The sequence below is a fragment of the Homarus americanus genome, unplaced genomic scaffold (assembly GCF_018991925.1).
Source record: "Homarus americanus isolate GMGI-L3 unplaced genomic scaffold, GMGI_Hamer_2.0 scaffold15535, whole genome shotgun sequence".
Classification (NCBI taxonomy): Eukaryota; Metazoa; Arthropoda; class Malacostraca; order Decapoda; family Nephropidae; genus Homarus; species Homarus americanus.
The window spans coordinates 920,684-941,330 of record NW_024749729.1 but is presented as its reverse complement, the minus strand read 5'-3'; the positions used below and the strand labels follow the sequence as shown (position 1 = coordinate 941,330).

Sequence of the window (20,647 nt, the reverse complement as noted above, 5' to 3'; positions counted from 1 at the left end):
TCATTTATTATTGTGTGTTCAGACTTGTAACACTGGAAGCTGCAGAGGATCACTTCAAGACGTCAAGCGATACAATCACAAGAGGTCACATCTACCAAGCTCGCCAAGTTGTCATTATACGGAGCGAATAATATAAGGAAGTCTACTTGTTCACGCTCAGGAGAGTCAACCTATGTAGGAGAGTCTACCAGCTGAAGCCGCGGAAACAAAAACAAACCACCTCTTTCCTTTCCCCGACATGACTGCTTCTAGTGGTAGTGATCGCCAAGAAAAAAATTTCCAAAGACCCAGTACATGCCCAGTACCTACCGAGGTTGAAGCACCATGTAATACCGTATTGGTGAGATGATAACGAGATAATAATCATAACTAATAATACCTTATCTCATGGTCAGTGTATTACGTGGTAAGTAAACACCTACAGTATATAAACTAACGCTGTTTTGTGAGAGGTCGCAGTTCCATCACAATCTCTGGTTTTGTGTCACCAGAGGAATGACACGCAATCAGTTTACGGATTCCGACACACACTTGTACCGCCAGAACCTTTACTCGTCGAGAAAATAAGAGGAACAGGAATATTTTTATCATTAATTGGTTTCACGACACGAATGAACTAACCTTAACTTAACCTAACGGAACTATCCTACGGGTAGTTGTGTTCGTTTGCATTGTAATAAATTAAAAAGAAAATTAAAGGAACGAACGGTTTTTAAGCAATCTGGTTCATGGTACCTTTTACAACACCAGCTACCCAGACCTCAGATCGTGTGGTAGTACTCTAGCGGTATATTTTAAAGTAATCGATGTTGTCGATGTTGCGGATTTACCAGAGTCAAGGAGAAACGAACGACTGAAAATTTCCAGTTTGAGTGATTATTTTAGTTTTTCTACTTGTTTACACCGTGAGAGTCGCTTGAAGACTTTAGATAAAAAAAAAACCGACTTGGATCGACTCATTTTCAACCATTTTTATTTGGGTAAGTATTTACTAGTTTAGTGAAGCTTATTATTTGGCATACTCATGTATCCTATAGTATCCTAGTGTATCCTGTGGCGTTCTAGTGTATCCTGTAGCATCCTAATCTATCCTGTAGCGTCCTAGTCTATCCTAGTAGCATCCTAACATAACCTGTAGTGTCCTAGTCTATCCTGTTGCATCCTAGTCTATCCTAGTAGCATCCTAACCTATCCTATAGCGTCCTAACCTATCAGTAGCGTCCTAGTCTATCCTGTAGCGTCCTAACATATCCAAACATAGCGTCCTACTTTTCTCATTTGTAACTAAACTCAATCCAACTTTACCTAACCTAAGGCAGCTTTACCGTATCTAACCTAACCTATTGTTGGTTAGGGGACCTTGGGTCAGGTCAGGTCAGGCCAGGTTGCTGTAGTTTAGTTCAGGTCAAGTTACTGCAGTTTAGGTCAAGTCACGCCAGGTTAGGTTAGGTCAGGTCAGGTCAGGTTACTGTTATTCAGCCACCTTTAGCGTTATATTTAACATGTTCTTATACTCTAAATATCTTTAACTCCAAGACAGGTTAGGTTAGGTCAAGTTACTGTTGGTTAGGTTAGGTCAAGTTACTGTTGGTTAGGTTAGGTTAAGTAACTGTTGGTTAGGTTAGGTCAAGTTATTGTTGGTTAGGTTAGGTTTTCATACATTCGTGCTGTTTATAACGAAGGGAGTGTAAATAACGTGTTTTTCTATTTTTACTTCAGAGGACTACAGACGTTCAACACACACTGACCGAGACCAACTAGGAGAGAGAACTGAAGTGGGAGACCAGCCATCTTGAACGGAGAGAACTGAAGAAGGAGACCAGCCATCTTGAACGGAGAGAACTGAAGTAGGAGACCAGCCATCTTGAACGGAGAGAACTGAAGAAGGAGACCAGCCATCTTGAACGGATAGAACTGAAGTAGGAGACCCCCGCAATCACCAATATGTCAGCTACCACCGTTCGCTTGAGGCAGGTGAGTTAATATTCCAATCCAGGTGTTTATATATGCAGCAGCTTGACTAAGATGTTTGTCAAGTGGGGATGGAGGAAAGGGGGGAGGAAGGAGCAATCACAAAGTCACCTTGATATGTCTGTATATCCGATCAGTTGGTATACAGGTAACGCGACACTTCCTGCATAAAATAGTACAGGTCGGATTGCCTTACTGTCAACCACCTGTATCGTACCTCCGTCTATTACATACAGGTATTCGTTCCTTACATTCACTCAGCTACCGTGATGGCAGTGTCGGAGATGTTTTGATGTACGCGTCTCCCCTACGATAGTGTCGAACTGATGTGTGTGTGTGTGTGTGTGTGTGTGTGTGTGTGTGTGTGTGTGTGTGTAATCTTGTCTGCTCTCACTCTTTCTGTATGTCGGGTTGTGTACCACGGAGGAGGAGGAGGAGGAGTGTTATGGTCGTGTTTTCAGGTGTATTACATCAATGGGGTTTCAGCCACGTGATGTAACCCCCATAATAAACAACACCTTGATCAGTTTATGTAACACCAGTAACACATTTAACCCAATAGATAAACCCTTGATATCGCGTCACCTGATTTCCCATGTTACACCATACACTCCCTCTGTTACACCATGCTCGTCACTACACTCGCTGTCATCTAATAATATGTAATGGATAACACACATTCTACCATCTAGTGATTTTTAACAATATTTTTGCAGTGAAAACTTTCTCGGAACTTTTTTAATTAATTGTTATATAGATAACCGGAGGATAACCAATCAAAGAGAGTTTTACACCGAGAGCAAAAAAGTGTCCAATCAGATGCAAGTACATCATCAGGGAACAACCAATCAAAGAGGGTTTTACACTGAGACCAACAATTATCCAATCAACTGCAAGTATACCATCAGGGGACAACCAATCAAAGAGGGTTTTACACTCAGACCAACAATTATCCAATCAGTTGCAAGTATACCATCAGGGAACAACCAATCAAAGAGGGTTTTACACTGAGACCAACAATTATCCAATCAGCTGCAAGTATACCATCAGGGGACAACCAATCAAAGAGAGTTTTACACTGAGACCAACAATTATCCAATCAGATGCAAGTATGTCGTCATGTCCAACACAGTGATCAAAGTCTCTATTTACTTTACCGTATCACCTGATGGATTTTTTTCACTTTACATAACGTGTTGTCTTAACCCTTTTCTGTCACTTTTTACACCTGTCTTGTTTATATTGAGGATACGAACAGGTGTGAGTGGTATGGGAAATAAACGAATAAAACACAAGATAAACAGGTGACCTCATTTGTAAATAACTGACCTACGAGAGACGACTGAATGAGCAAAAGGCAGATAAAGAGATCATATGTGTTTTTAAATTACTAACTCTCTTGATATTATGAAGTTATATTGTTAAGAATTCAATTGAGGCGTAGAACCATCATGAAAAAAAATATATTACAGCTGTGTAAATTTACGTTAGTGACTGAACAAGTAATTAAGTATACAACTACGTTTAATTTAATCTGTGAGAGAGAAGAAGGGTGTTGTTGTGGACGAGAGAAGGGGGGCAACTAAGCTAAGTATAGTGGAGAGTGGGTAGTGTGGGTAGCAAGGAGGGTGGGGGCATCCATCAGGGGGGGGGTTGGGGGGCATCCATCAGGGGAAGGGGGTTGGGGGGCATCCATCAGGGGAAGGGGGGTGGGGCATATATCAGGGGATGGGGGCATACATCAGGGGGATGGGGGATGGGGGCATCCATCAGGGGAAGAGGGGAGGGCCTCACAACAAACACAGACCCACTCTTACTGTATGCGTGTGACTCTTGCTGTGAGGTTTGTACAGTCTGTTCTCTAGGGTCATGACTACACATAATCTCTCAAGACAAAATCCACATCAAGGTCGACCTCTTAAGTCAAGGATCCCGGACACTAACAGAGAGGAGGGGGCGGGCATCGTGGGGGGGCGGGCATCTCTATTTCTCTAAAAAAAAAGGGGGAGGGCAGCGTTGGAGGGGGGGGCGGGCTATCGTGAATTTTAATTTTTTTACAAGGCCACGATGTGTTGGGTAAGCGACGGCGTTTGTGATACTGCTACTGGGTGATTAACTCTGGGTGATTAACTCTGGGTGATTAACTCTGGGTGATTAACTCTGTGAATTATAAGGGATCGAGTGAAGTATGTTGACCACGTTGACAGTCGAGTAGGAGTCCTCACCTCTCCTGCCAACCATTACATGTGGACATTTGTTAAGGGGTCTCTTCTAGTGTTCAGAGTTGGTATGTTGTTGACTTTGGAACCCCCTTCTGTGTGTGTGTGTGTGTGTGTGTGTGTGTGTGTGTGTGTGTGTGTGTGTGTGTGTGTGTGTGTGTGTGTGTGTGTGTGTGTGTGTGTGTGTGTGTGTGTGTGTGACCTAGTTAAATAAAATCCCACAAGTTTTATACCTGGCGCCAACAAAACTCTTAAAAAAAATCACTATTCGGAAGCACAAACATACAAATAAACTCTACAGACGATAATATGAACAGAAAATTAGAGTCTACAAAACCCCTTGAGTACTGGGACCCCTTGAGTACTGGGACCCCTTGAGTACTGGGACCCCTTGAGTACTGGGACCCCTTGAGTACTGGGACCTCTTGCTGTACTGAATAAAATAGTCTGGCGTCAACAATATATTAAAACTGGCGTCTCTGTAGTGAAAGGGTTCAGAAAAATTACCCTTCACCGCTATTCTTTGATGCAACAGAGAACTCTTACACCCATTGTTGAATATGACAGCGAGTGACTTACCAGAATTAACGCATCTGGTTATCCACTCAAGACTCATTGGAGATTATTTCGGAGATACATTGTGTTGTAAATTATACATGTATTTACCCAGTACAGTTTTTACCTTGAGAATAAATGGATTAAACTCAACGAAACCCTGCACACCCTTAGGCAAATATCCCGAGAAAAGATGAGAGTACAGTGTTTACTTATGATGGTGGTGAAGGTCACGAGAGGGAGGGTCTACGCGGTGTGTGTGTGTGGCTCAAGGTACAGTCACTTAATCTTTCATACTCCCAACTACAATTACAAGATTAGGTTCTACACTAAGCTGTCTACATCTCATTCAAGCTCTGTACATATTCTTGGTTTGCCTCCAGTTGATTGGAATTACTGTTTGCTACGAAAAGTGTGAAAAACAAAAACAACTACATCTTTAACAGTAAATCCAGACAAGAAGTTCAGCATGAGATCGTGTTACGTTTTCTTTCCGTTTGTGCGTTATTCTTGAATTAATTTCGTTGTTTTTAATTTATTTGTTTTCGTGTTTTATGAATTAAATTTCAAGATGTTTGTTTTACATTTATTTTTATGTACTTTTTTCTTTTTAACTCTTTACGTCATTAAATGTTTTTTTTATTACTTTTGCTTCGTGTGTTTACATTGATGACTGTTTACAAAATCCCTTGATATTTGTGTTTACAGAGACCCTTGTAATGACTGCATTTACAATATCATTTAATGTATGTGTTTACATCCATTAAAATGAAGGTGTTTACAATATTCCTTTATGTTAGCGTTTAAATAGTTCTTTAAGATGTTTGTGTTTACAGTCCCACCAGATCTTAGTGTTTACAGAGTCCTTTGATAAAGCTGCATAGACAAAACATGATCATATGCTAGATCATCTTCTGTACACAATTATATACTTAATGTCCGCCGTGACGCCTGAGCTATGTATAAGCGGTTGTGGAGAGAACTGAACACAGACAGCCGTAACACAGTACACTTTTGGGAATACAGTATACCAATCTCACAGTCACGGACGGATACATTGTTCCATACAAGCACGGACGAATGGGGACACTGATACACGAACAGATAAACAGACACACAAGCATGCAAGCACGGACTAGGGACACTTATAAACAAACCAATCAACTGACGTACTAATATAAACAGGGCGGATAGCAAGCACACGACCCAACTTTCAGCACGATGGAAGAAAACAGGGAGCAGAAAGTTATCATGAGTCAAAACACTGCAAGTAGAAGCTGGTGTTTTTGTGGGAAGGTCGATGAACGTGTGGGACACTCTGTAAACACATTCCTACTTGTTTGCCCTGTGCGTGTGTGTGTGTCCAACAACGACAGCCATCTGTGATATCCCTAAGTTTCGGTAACATTTTTACCCCATGTTGTCAGCCATCTTTAAGCCGTAGCTAAGTTGGGCGGAAAATTTATCGTACAAACGGTAAGACTGTTCAGGTAAACGACTTGAATTAGCTCGGAAATATTATTAAGGCAGCTTTCGTTATCTAAAAGTATTAAAACACGCTCCTTGATCTTGTTTTTCTTTGGTGTACATGTAATTATGTCTGTCGCTTGTCAATATGTATCAAAGTCTCTCTCACGACATGACAAAGCACATCATTCAACTCTTACTAACCAACATCCTCACCGCTTGACACGATCAGAGCGGAGGCAGTCACGGTCTGAGCTGTATATATTACAAACCCTCACTCATAACTTAACCTACACATTACCTCCTAGTACAATAGTTACAAAGGTAAGCAATCAATAAATAACATCTGATATTTATGTGTTTTGAGGGTGTGGTATAAACATTGGTGAGGGAACTTTAGCTGAAGGCCGTCTCACTGCCTGACATATAAGTAATTTAAGAGCTTATTACGTATGTGAATAATTAATTGACCATTACGAAAAGCCGGATGCATTTAACCACTTCTAAGAGTCTGTGGATAATGTCGGCACCATTAAATTAGGTTCGGTTAAGTTAGCTTTCTCACTTCTGTAAACAAAACTTTGATTGACCCCACATCAGTGACAGAAGGAAGGGTCTCTTTAGCTGTGAACGTGTTAGGGACAGTCAGCGTGGATGCAGCACACGATATACTAAGACTTCGGTACACAAAAAGAAACAGCGTGACTCAAATGCCTTCGCTTCCCCCAACTTGTAAATTTAGGTACCTATTTACAGCTGGGTGGACCGGGAGTGCCCTGAACCGCCGACTTCTTTTTTTCTCGCTATGAACCTTATACAAAAGTTTAGAGAAGTGAAGAGTTTAGAGGAGAGGAGAAAAGTTTAGAGGAAAGATGAAAAGTTTAGAGGAAAGATGAAAAGTTTAGAGGAAAGGTGAAAAGTTTAGAGGAAAGGTGAAAAGTTTAGAGGAAAGGTGAAAAGTTTAGAGGAAAGATGAAAAGTTTAGAGGAAAGGTGAAAAGTTTAGAGGAAAGGTGAAAGTTTAGAGGAAAGGTGAAAAATTTAGAGGAAATGTGAAAAGTTTAGAGGAAAGGTGGAAAGCTTAGAGGAAAAGTGAAAAGTTTAGAGAAGTGAAAAGTTTAGAGGAAAGATGAAAAGTTTAGAGGAAAGGTGAAAAGTTTAGAGGAAATGTGAAAAGTTTAGAGGAAAGGTGAAAAGTTTAGAGGAAAGGTGAAAAGTTTAGAGGAAAGGTGAAAAGTTTAGAGGAAAGGTGAAAAGTTTAGAGGAAAGGTGAAAAGTTTAGAGGAAAGGTGAAAAGTTTAGAGGAAAGGTGAAAAGTTCCAAGGAAAGACCACAGGTAATGATGGCCTAGATAACTTGATTTTATCTGCGGTGTCATTACCCTGGTGGCTGGCAGCGGTCGCTGTGATCTTCGTTCACTGACACAGTTTTCCCTCCTAGTAATTGTAACGCGGAAGATCAGAGTCACAGCAGCGTGGCCACCTAGAGCACTCGACACCCACAAGGCAGCATCACGGTTATATAAGGATGATATAACGTGATGGAGGCTCCTGACAGGGTTCTTATCATGACGCCTTTTATCCTATTTACCTAAACTAGTCGACGTCCCCCCTAATGTTGATCCATGATGAGCTGTATCCGGCCAGAACCTTCAGTATATATGAACCGTAACAGTTGACCAGATCCTAAAAAGAGTCATGGATTTACTGACACGCATTACGACCACCCAAAAAAATAAAACAAACACCGTAGATATATAGACAAACACGACGATAAATCTGAGACAAGAAAATAAATTCATAGAGCCTCGTGGATTATGGGATCACCCAGTCATATGAATGAATCCCAGAGCCGCTACATGACAAGTCACGGACACTGAGGTTACACGATACTCACTGACTTCCTAAAGTGGCATGAAGGTCGGTATGTGTGACTCGACGATGACTGCAGCCTTGTACAGTCTACGCGGATCTTCATCTATTCATACGTGGGGCACCATAACTTACCATCTATTTATAATACTGTGGTGATCTTTCAATACCTTGGGATGTATAATTCATCTGGAATAAACTAACTTTAATCTGAGAAGTCACTTTAACTTCTCCTGAAAAGATGACATCGTCTGGTGGTCGCTGTAGCTACTGTCTGGTGGTGGAAGGACTGACGTGTGTATCTGGTTCAGTCTTGGTTACGCTCGAGAAAAACTTATCCCAAATATTAACTTCGTCTTGGTTTGTCTCAGCCACCTGTGACTTGTTCTCTTGTCTCTCGTGAGTTATTAAGTCAACTGTGCAATTATCGGTGTTGAACTCATTCTTCACAAACTTCCTGATTATTATTATTATTTTTTTTTTACGTGTTGGTGTTTTTGTCTTAAGCTACAGTTGTTTATTCTGTGTCATTCAGTATTTTCTTCCTTGAATTTCAAACGCTGTTGTATTTTAAGTATTCTTCACAGTTCTCTTAGCTTCTTGTGTCTGGATTGATATTAATTGCTAGCGAGTGTGTGTGTGTGGGGGGGTGGGGTGTGGGGGGTGGGGTGTGGGGGTGGGGTGTGGGGTGGAGTGGGTGGGGTGTGGGGGGGTGTGGGTGGGGGGTGGGTGTGGGTGGAGGGTGGGGGTGTAGGTGGAGGGTGGGGTGTAGGTGGAGGGTGGGGTGTAGATGGAGGGTGGGGTGTAGGTGGGTGGGGGTGGACGTGGATGGGTAGGTGGAGGTGGGGTGTAGGTTGGTGGGGGTGGACGTGGATGGGTATGTGGGTGGGTGGGTGGGTGTGTGTGGGGGGTGTAGGTGGGTGGGGGTGTGTTTACCACTTCTTCCTGGTCCCGGCGGTATAATCTTGCTCTGGTGTGAACTTCTCTGTTGACCCTATGTTCGGGTGTTTCACTGGCGTTCACAAACCACCACTCTGGAACTTACAGTGTCAGGTCTCATTTTACAGATAAACAGTTGGTAATCATATCTGTAAGCCAGGTACAGTACACCGTCGGGAGAAAACTGCTGTGAGCTTTGGCCAGGGTGGTTTGTGTTGTACCACCACCTTCACTCGGTGCTCAAAGACCCTGCAGCAAAAGAAACAATAGTAAACAGGTTATCAGAAAGTTCCAACAGCACTCAATTGTCAAGACGTCTTATATCACCTCTCTATTTCGTTATAGACAATACTAAATGCATTGATCTGAAATCTTGTTCTTAGTATTGACACACACACACACACACACACACACACACACACACACACACACTTACACCCTCACCCACCCTCACACACACGCGTGTTTAGTGATGACGAGAGCTGAGAAAGCATTTGAACTTGGACTCGGTTATAACTGGTTTTTGAGACGATAAGTGTCCTGTTAAGTTGGGCAGTGTTTCTCTTGTAAAAGTTAGCCCTGATTTTATAAGTAGATGGTTTAAGTTATTATAAGTGGATTGTGTTAGTGGCAGTAGATGGCTAAGTATTGTAAGTAGATGGTTAAGTTATTATAAGTAAATTGTGCTAAGTTAGGGTAGGTGGATGCACAACCCCACTGTAACCCAACCTCGTCTGGGCCACCCCACTGTAACCCAACCTCGTCTGCACCACCCCACTGTAACCCAACCTCGTCTGCACCACCCCACTGTAACCCAACCTCGTCTGCACCACCCCACTGTAACCCAACCTCGCCTTGCATCACCCACTGTAACCCAACCTCACCTCCATCATTCAAATCCATCCTGTCGTAACTTACCTTCCCACCCCCCCCACTCAACCTTGCTTCTCCCCGCCTTACCTCACCCTATATCATCTTACAATGCTCCTCCCCACCCTGCCTCGCCTCGACCCATGACATGACACCTCCCTCCAGTATAGTGATTATGACATCATTAACCAGTTTTCTAAATGAAATTCTACATTTCTGTGATCATGACGCTGTAATAAAAGGGACGCCCCACCGCCAACGATGACCGCCCACACCCATACAACACAAGGCCTGCTATACGCCCACGATAGCCATAGGTTACACCTGGAGGGAAAAAGAGGAAATTTGAGCTCATGTGTAAAACTGTCAGCTGTGAATAGGTTCTAATTCGTCAAGATTCGTCACCCTCTCAAAGGGGACACCAGATGTCCTACACTAAGTGCCACAAGATAGCTCCACCCTCATAGAAGTGACTGACCACTCAAAGATTTTGGAAAAAATATTCCGATTGGACACACAGGAGATACCCCTCACAGCTCCAAGAAAATGTTAGCTCTGGAGTCCAGGTTGGCTTGGGCTGAGCTGAAGAGAAGGTCGGGCGAAGACAGCACAGTATGACTGGAGCGGTGAGTGTAATGTTTCTCTACGTGTGTAGTGAAGCTCCCTACTGGCCCATAGACCCCATCCCCTCTTCTATACTAATAACTGATTGAATCATAGAAAATTCAAACTAAATGTGTTTACAATTGGTAAGCAGACTTGTTATTATCTAAAATAATGTTAAATATCTGGATTATCAAAATGTAAATGATATCAAGGCAGAGAGGATGTTAGAAAATTTGAAAGATTTATTATAAAAGGTCGATACAAATACGCGCTCATATACGCGCAGTCCGGGGGAGGTAAAGCACTCAGGGGAACCAATCAGCTATTTGCAGCTACAGACGAGGGGCTGAGCTTATGAGCCAGGTTAGCGTGGGAAGAGTACACAGAGTATAGGGATAAGACATATAACCCCATATCACGTCTTTTGTTGGAGTAAATTAAGAAAAGTAGACATTTCTTTATATGTCTCCATAAACTGATATAATAACAATACTGTGTCCATAGTAATAGATGGATGAGTACACGTAAGTAAATGATATTAATGTGAAGAAGTAAAGGGAAGAAGAAGAGTAATGAATTAGTCACGAAAAGAAAGATTGAATTTGAGTATTAATGTTGAAATAAATAAAGAACAACCCATAATGTTACCTGGTGACTGTCATCCGTCTGGTGACTGTCATCCATCTGGTGACTGTCATCCGTCTGGTGACTGTCATCCATCTGGTGACTGTCATCCATCTGGTGACTGTCATCCATCTGGTGACTGTCATCCATCTGGTGATTGTCATCCATCTGGTGATTGTCATCCATCTGGTGACTGTCATCCATCTGGTGATTGTCATCCATCTGGTGACTGCCATCCATCTGGTGACTGCCATCCATCTGGTGACTGTCATCCATCTGGTGACTGCCATCCATCTGGTGACTGCCATCCATCTGGTGACTGCCATCCATCTGGTGACTGTCATCCATCTGGTGACTGCCATCCATCTGGTGACTGCCATCCATCTGGTGACTGCCATCCATCTGGTAACTGTCATCCATCTGGTGATTGTCATCCATCTGGTGATTGTCATCCATCTGGTGACTGTCATCCATCTGGTGACTCCTCTACCTATTGAATGTCATTCACCTGGTGACTGTCATCTATCCCGTGATTCATCCATCTCGTGACTGTCATTCACCTGGTAACAGTCATCTACTTGGTATCTCAGCTGTAGGCTTGGTCCACGTGAGCAGGCAACACGTGCTGGTGAGGAAGAAGTGTGAGATAAGTGAGGCAACAAGAAGCCTCAGTGAGAGATAGAGAGAGACAGTGTATCCAGGTCATATTCGTAGAGCCAAATGTTGTTATATCGTAAAGAGGAAAAATTATCGTACGTATTTTTCAGAATCAAGTACGGATTTAAGTACATTGTCACATTAGCCTTAGTGATAGGGCTGTGTTTGTCCGTAATGTTGTTTATTTCATCTTAACAAAGTTTATGAGTGATGCTTTAGTCTGATATTATTGGCGAGGTTAAAAAAAAATGGCCGTGTTTTGATCTTTTAGCGACCATTTGAAAATTCTGACAGATTTTAATATTTTGGGCGGGAATTTTATTTTTTTAGAAGGTATTTGAAAAGTTTAGGAACATTTGAATATTTTGGCGGGTGTTTGAAAGTTTTTAGTGGACGAAGCCCTCCACTGATCGTCTAATTTGTGTTAAGTTTAGAGGGAATACACTATATATCCACATTAAAAAAAAGGACATTTACCAATACCGCACCGTCAGTTAAGTCTGTTATGTATACGATAAATGTAAAAAAAAAATAAATAAATAAAAAAAAAAATAAAAAAAATCTCGGGATGTTTACCAAGCAAGGGTCATACATGGAGGTGGAAATTTGACACCATATATTTTTATCATTATCATCATCTACGCCGTTTGGGAATACAGAAAGATTGATTGATAGAAACGAGACATTTTACCCGACTTCAACTCAGAGGAGGAGACATACGAAGGCGTTGGGTATTCATCACAAGAGGCTCGTTGTAGGGCAGGATGCGATACACCTCGACACCGTCCTGGCTGGCGACAATTGTTAGGTGAGGGTGCTGATGGTAGTGGTGTGAGCGTGGCGTGAATGGCAAGTGGGTAGCAAGGGGCGGTGCCAACGTCGACACCCTGGTCGAGGAAGAGAGGGAGGAGGAAGAAGGGGAGGAGGAAGAAGGGGAAGAAGAGGAGGAGGGGGGGAGGGGCGTGGGGCTGGCTGGTGTGAGCATGGTAAGCAGACTAGACAGTGTCAGAGTCAGTGTAGTACAAGTAGCGGTGGGCAGCAGAGGTGGCCGCCAACACAATATACACACACACGCGCACATACACACACACCTGTTGCTTCTCGTCACGCCGCTCAGTTACTCACTGCAAGGTTTTTCACCTTTTTAACTCGTTGACTTTACATCATGCTCAAGCAAACCGCAACACATTTATCACCAGTCTGGGAGATTTACAACGTGTTAGAGTAGAAAATAAAATATATTAGTCCTCTCTGAAGACTTTACACTTTCATGGCGCAATATTGTAGCCTCTAAAACTTACTGAAGTAGACATTAGGTAGAGTTAAACGTATATTCTTGAGGAAACTAAGCGGGTATTAGTCGTCGACCGGCTCTATGGCGCCAAACGAACACGCCGAGAACAGTGTTGGTCGGGCGGGAGAATGTGTCGACCTGCTGGAGAAACAATTATCTGACGGCATAAAACCCCAAGTTGTGAGGGCAGGTTATTACCTCCCTGAGTCAACAACAACCAGGAGAAGGCGTTATGACAAGGCTCTTACTGTTACCAAGCAGGTGAGTGTATGTGTGAGTGTGTGTGTGTACGGTGTTCTGTGAGTTCGGGTAATTACGTATAGAGAGTGATTCCCATTCTGTTTAATCCTTGGTCACACATATAATAATCTCAGTAACTTTAGTGTTAATTATCTGTATTGGGTGTAAGTTAGGTGAGGTGAAGTATTTTATGTAACTTAATGTTGTGTAGTTTTAAGAAGGATCTATATATATATACCTCAGTGATTAGCTCTTTTGAGTACCTAAGATGTGGGGCTTTTATTTATTGTTATTTCGTTGTTGAGGGAAATGTATGTAAATGTTTATTCCATTCTAATGCATCTACAATTAATAAAACTAATAAAAATACAACATTCAGAAACACACAAACACACAAAACATACAAACAAACACATACAAACAAACACAAAACACACACACAAAACACACACACACACACACACACACCATCATCATTGTAATAATCACGATCAATCTGTAACACACAAATAGCTAAGTTATCCCTTTCATAAATTAGATTACCAAATTAACAGTGAAGCTCTGTTTGAATTGATAACCCTCATTACTGTCGCTTGTTGGTGGCACTGCCCGGAGTGTCAATGGTGCGACAGTGACGAGCCTATTCACTACTTTGGCACTAACAGCTTAAACACGATACGCAGGTTATGATGTTGTGATATTACAAACACTCACTCAGCACATTAATAAGTACATTTAGCGTCTCTGTCACAACACTCAGGCCAGCTTGCACTCTCACACCCTACACTTGCCAAAAAATCCGTCGAATCTTTACCATTTCTGTGTTCCATTGTTGTTGTACACTATCTGGTTATTTTGAAAACGTCCACAATACGGTCTTTGTGCCTAACTTCAATGTAATACTATTTTTTTTCGTAATCTTAAAGCGGTTTATACACATAGAAGAGAAGGACTAGGGAGATAAAAGGAGTACACTAGGTTCTGATAAGACGGCGAAACGATACTCAAATATAGTTAGTTACATACATCCATTAATTTCCTTAAATGTAAATCAGTAAAAAAAAACAAAAAACAAAAATCAGTCTGAAAAAAGTTAGTCATATGATGGAAACAATGAGCGTGCGGTTTATTTAGTTCTCAGTGTTTAAGTAATGTTACACCTTGACTAATCGTACGTACAAGTCTCGTCACGTCCCCTGGGTGAGGTTAGATTAGGTTTCTCGTGAATCATTTTATTATCGGGCATCGTGAGAGACTACCTAACGAGTTCTGTCCGTATGAAGCCCTGGATTAATTTGTCAATGTAGAACAAGTTGTGTTAGGACATTAGTGAGTTCCCCCTGGAAATGATGGAAGATTCGTTTTCTCTTAATAACCGGGTGATAAGTATTCTCGGCCACTTTGCGTACTATATCGCTATAGGATGACTTATCGTAATTTGACAATGTAATTTACTTGAAATTTAAGAACAAAATACAATGCTTACGATTTCTAAAAGTATATCAAGTATTTGTCTTGAAAGAGTGTTGAGTAAATTCAGAGATGAAATGAGAGCCTACAGCAAGCATAACTCACCAGAAGACATGCGGCCAATCAGAGCTTAAGAAAATAACAACAAGCTTATAAAACCTAAAGATGTGATCCTTCAGTGGGGCGGGGATCTGCGAGTTCCAGGTATGAACGACGCTCGACTGAGTAATGTCCTCTGAGGTGCTTATAGGCTTCTATTAAGTCACCCCTTGCCCGTCTATAACATGAGCTAGGCAGTTGCAGGCGTTCTCATCTCTCAGGGTACCAGAGTGGTGGCCCTCCTTTGAACATTTTCAATCACCTGACAGTCTCTAGCATATCATAGGGACCAGACGGGGTGACAGTACTCCAGACGGGGAAGCAGCTCTCTTTTAAAACCTACAATAGTTTAGTTGCTTGATTCACCGTCTTCTCACAATGGCCCGAGAGCTCCAGTTCGTCTTCAACACACACCCAGATCCTTTTCAGTTTTTATGTTTGGCCTCAGTTAATGATGTTTCTTGGTCACGTTGGGCCATGCGATACGTCTCATTACTGGAACAGTCTAAGTGCATCCTTTTGCATTTCGTGACGTTGAATCTTATCAGCCATTCCTCTGACCACTCCTGAAGCTAACAGAGATCTTCCCGTATCGCTTCACTGTCCGTTTGGGTTCATGAGGTTAAGAAGTGACTGTGGAAGGTAGATCAGAGGCCCAAGGAGCGCGAGTGTGGTGAAGAGGGATAAGATCATTTATATATTCGGTCACTTAGAGGGATATACAACAGTGTTCAATGATAAGAATAGTGGTGACTGGAGAAGTGTTGAGGTGCAGCAACAGCTGATTAATGTTTTCGGGTCACAGTTTGAGTGTGAGGAGCAGCGTAAAAAATTATAACTCAAAGGTACAGCAAAGAGGACATACTGTGAGAATTTTACGACGCAAAGTTTGATCTGAATGAGGAACTACGTCAGCTTGGGCGAGGCTATATGGCAAAGAAACGTTGGGACAAAAAGTTGCTTTCAACTTGGAGAAAGAGCAAGAGCATATTGCGATTGGTGAAATATATGCGTAGGAGACCAGGGGATAGTTTAAAGAGTAAATAACCTGCTTTGAGAAATGAGATAAAGAGACATGGTCGATCACAGATGGGAGAAGAGCATAGGAACACGAAACAGTAGTATACAACAACCGAGTCATTACAGGTTGGTTATTGGAATTCCTCCGTCAGTCGATTAGTAAATCAGACAGTTAAGCAGGACTGATATTCACAAGGCAACAAATGCAGCCACCAGGCCGTTAGCAACTCGAACTTTCAGAACTTGATCGTAATCCTCCTTCCTGTCTTGCCAAGGGTGGCAACAGTCCTCTATATTAGCTCAGATCATCATGATAAATACCTCCTCCAAGAACATATTTACGGTACTTTGTGATAATAGTTCAATATAAAAGTTAACAGTGAAAATAACACGGCTGGCACTGAAGGCGTCAAGTCCTTGGAGCACCACAATAAAGGTCAAGGTCCAAAACTCTGAACTTACGACAGACAGACAGACAGGCAGAAGGTTATACGGCTGTAAACGCTTCTGCGCTTCACCTTACAAAAGGATGTAGGGGAGTGCCCAATAAAAAAAAAAAAAGGTTATACAATATTCTTCTCGGGGTCTTCTTGTGAGATATTCTCCACAAACCAAGTTGGGTTAAAACTCATTGCTATTTGAGTTATCGCTTCACAACTCCCACACACACCCATTTAGGACGACACAAGACAACAAACAACCACAGCTCTTAGTTGAGTTGAGTTAGGTTAGGTTAGGTCTGCTGACCAAATGATTTGAAAGAAGTTTATTTCTCCAAGTTGCCGGAGCCATAACCAGAAACCATCAGGGTATAAATGTATTTGTAAGACAGGTGCCGCAGACAGACGGGAAGGACTCAAGTATGTGAGATCGACACCTCTGAGTGCTCCCTTAGACACATGTGAATACCCCCTAGACACCTGTGAGTGCCCTCTTTCGAAACCCGTGAATGCCCTCTTAGACATCTGTGAGCGCCCCCTAATCACCTGTGGGTGTCGTCCTTCGACACCCGTGAATGCTCTCTTAGAAACCTGTGAGTGCCCCCAACACACCCCCACGTCCTCTGCCGGTGTTTACCTGGTCCGAGGCGACGCCCATCTGATCCATATGTACCTAAAGTTCTCATTGGCCCAACAGCATTCCCTCGTCCAATCAGAATGAGTGTTGCGTAGTGACGTCTGAATAAGAGTGTGTTTATCTATAACAGTTGTAATATCCAGCTCAGGGGACTAAATTAACAAGCAGGCGTTAGATAAAAAAAAAAAAATAAAATAAAAACTAGTTTGATATTACCTCCCAAAGCAAGAGTGCGTAGCAACAGACTGGTCCTAGGTCCTCTGTGTGTGTGTGTGTGTGTGTGTGTTAGGACTGTAACTTACAACATGTATAGTATTTATTGCAGCGGAGATGAAGATTTTTATTCACGTCAAGCATATCATGGTACTCAGTGAAGGCCAGGGGGGTGTATGGTGGTGGATGGCACGTGGGTAGGATATGGGTAGTTGGGGTGGGCGACACGTGGGGTGAAGTTGGGTGTCTGGCACGTGGGTAGGATATGGGTAGTTGGGGTGGGCGACACGTGGGGTGAAGTTGGGTGGTGGTGGATGACAGGTGGGTGGGATATGGGTGGTTGGAGTGGAGGGCGACACAGTGGAGGCGACACAGTGGAGGCGACAGAGTGAGGGGCGATAGATTGGAGGCGACAGAGTGGGGAGTGGGGGGCGAGTGAGGGGCGACAGAGTGGGGACAGGCGACAGAGTGGGGGGCGACAGAGTGAGGGGCGACAGAGTGAGGTGGCGACAGAGTGAGGGGCGACAGAGTGAGGGGCGACAGAGTGGGGCGAGGGACGTATCAGGTTTACGAGCGTCACCATGACAGGCAGACAGCAGCAACAAGAATCACTTTCCAGGCCTGTATGACGCAAGACAACTATGCTCATACTATTATGCCCAAGATCCACACTTTATGGTATCTGTAATAATTTTTTTTCTTTTGATTTTCTGACTCAATACAAACACAACACGTCATATAACCTTGACACCACGAGTTACTGAGACAAACTTGACAGAATCCACCCTCGATGGCCTCCCACAGCATGGTGATGTTACTAACTTTACTGGAGGCACAATACACTTAAGGTTTTACGAGAATGTGTGTATGCAAACTTCTAACTAAGCCAAGAAATTCCAACAGCTACTAATATCCACTAGTGTTTGTTTCGCTGAACGGGAGAGGACGGGATCAACATGAAAAAACTTCCCCGCCTCTCAAAGGATAGATTTGAGAACAGTAATTCACATCGTTCGAACCACCGCGACTCATGACCCAAATGCCTCTGAGCTTGGGTGAGTGAAGAGCGAGCGACCTCTTGCTCCCTCGCACTTATACAGTCATCTCGCTGCAGACGAGTGTATAAATAGTTCTCTGTCGGCTACTAAGGTTATTGACCCCAAGAGGAATTTAAGGCCTACACTAGACTCTTACGTGTGTCTTATAATGCGTACATTCTTAGCCTTAACTCTATCTAATTCCATATAACTATAGAGAAGGGCATCTAATTAAATCTAATCACGGTAATTAATATAACTCAACCCTCTCTTAAACTAACGTAACGAGATCAGTCCTAAGTAACGAGATCAGTCCTAAGTAACGAGATCAGTCCTACGTAACGAGATCAGTCCTAAGTAACGAGATCAGTCCTAAGTAACGAGATCAGTCCTACGTAACGAGATCAGTCCTACGTAACGAGATCAGTCCTAAGTAACGAGATCAGTCCTAAGTAACGAGATCAGTCCTAAGTAACGAGATCAGTCCTAAGTAACGAGATCAGTCCTACGTAACGAGATCAGTCCTAAGTAACGAGATCAGTCCTAAGTAACGAGATCAGTCCTAAGTAACGAGATCAGTCCTACGTAACGAGATCAGTCCTAAGTAACGAGATCAGTCCTAAGTAACGAGATCAGTCCTAAGTAACGAGATCAGTCCTACGTAACGAGATCAGTCCTAAGTAACGAGATCAGTCCTAAGTAACGAGATCAGTCCTAAGTAACGAGATCAGTCCAGTAACGAGATCAGTCCTAAGTAACGAGATCAGTCCTAAGTAACGAGATCAGTCCTAAGTAACGAGATCAGTCCTAAGTAACGAGATCAGTCCTACGTAACGAGATCAGTCCTAAGTAACGAGATCAGTCCTAAGTAACGAGATCAGTCCTACGTAAAGCAACACAAAATACAAAACTGTCATCATGTATTTCTCCCCAACGCAATTACCAGATTTCAAGTATACAAAAGTCTAATTTAATCTAGTCAAAGACGATGGTGATGTTTGAATACATTTCGGTGTTTTTGTAATTAAGATCTGTTAAACTTGTGTACACATACTTTTAGAAGATAGACACAGACAATACAGGAATATTTAAATAAAGTAAATTCGTTATATAGAAGAGAAATAGAAGCGAAACAAAACAGAAAAAAAAAATGGTCGAGGAACAAAAATAACATGGCGAATATAAACTGATTGTAATAATGTTTAAACAGTCCCGGTAACGTGAAGGTAAACAAGTGGATTACATTACCAATTGTAGAGAATTGATTTTAGATTGTTTTTTTTATATTGTATATAACTATTAATATCTAAGTCAAGGTACCAATTTCCTGGACAACCTCACAACATGGTAAGTAGTGTAATATGAGCTGGTACTTTATACACATGATCCCTGCTTACTGATTACATATCCAGGTTATAACACCACTTTTAATGATAATGAAAAACGCTTATAAATTATTGTATCTATAATCTACATCTAAATCTGTAGTCGTAATGATGTTTCACTAAATAATCTGAATATGATAAGATTAAATAGTGTTATAAGACCAAAAGCTTATGTCACGATATTATGAATGGGATTTAGTTTTGTTCATTTAATCCGAGTTTGTGACGTGGAATATTATAACCTGGTGTGTCTTTTTTATCCCGAGTGTTAGTCAGTTAATGCCATTGTTACATTGTCAGGTACATTGTAATGCGATCACTGTTAATGGTAAAATTTTCAATACTACACTATTACTTTGTCACTCTTACATTGTCATACTTCCACTGCTACACTGTCACCATTAAACTCTCGGACGATCACTGTTACAATGCTGCACTATCACTATTACACTCACAATTTCACTGCTACCGACCCCACTGTCACTGTCTCTTCCTTAAGGTGCTGGCGGCCATGTTGGCGTCACTGTCGTCAGTCAGTATTGGGTTCATCACTGCTTACTCCCTCCTGACGCTCCCTCAGCTCAGAAACGATACATCACTGAACTTCGATGACGCCCGTGACTCTGGCTGGATAGGTGGATGTATGGGGTAGTGTCTATGTATATTGTGTGTATACCTGTAGTGTGTGTCGCTCCAAAAAAGTATCTATACGAAGGTCATCAATGAATTACAAAATGAACACTGCGACTCCTGTTGTCTCGGTAGGGTTGTCAAAAACCGTCCGTTGTGTCATATTGTTTCACACAAAATCGTAAAGATACTTTTTTGGAGTGAGTTATATTATTTGTATATCTGTAGTGTCTATGTACAGATGGAAATATACAAATATTCAAAGGACATTTAACAAAGGCTTTCAGTACAAATTCAGAGAAAGTAGAAATAAGAAACATTAATCCTCGTGTGTGTGTGTGTGTGTGTGTGTGCGTGTAACTAACAGAGCCGTGTATCGTGTTTTCAGCCTCGCTACCGTCCAT

At 42.2% G+C, this 20,647-nt stretch overlaps 1 protein-coding gene across 1 annotated transcript; it reads right to left on the bottom strand.

Annotated features, from left to right (window-relative positions):
* Nucleotides 1-10,209: 10,209 nt before the first annotated feature.
* On the bottom strand, nucleotides 10,210-11,595 carry LOC121853725 (high mobility group nucleosome-binding domain-containing protein 5-like). The gene is made up of 2 exons (XM_042348067.1): nucleotides 11,146-11,595; nucleotides 10,210-10,215 (listed from the first exon to the last, which is right to left on the bottom strand). The coding sequence occupies exons 1-2, from the start codon at nucleotides 11,593-11,595 to the stop codon at nucleotides 10,210-10,212; spliced, it is 456 nt and encodes a 151-aa protein (XP_042204001.1).
* Nucleotides 11,596-20,647: the final 9,052 nt, after the last annotated feature.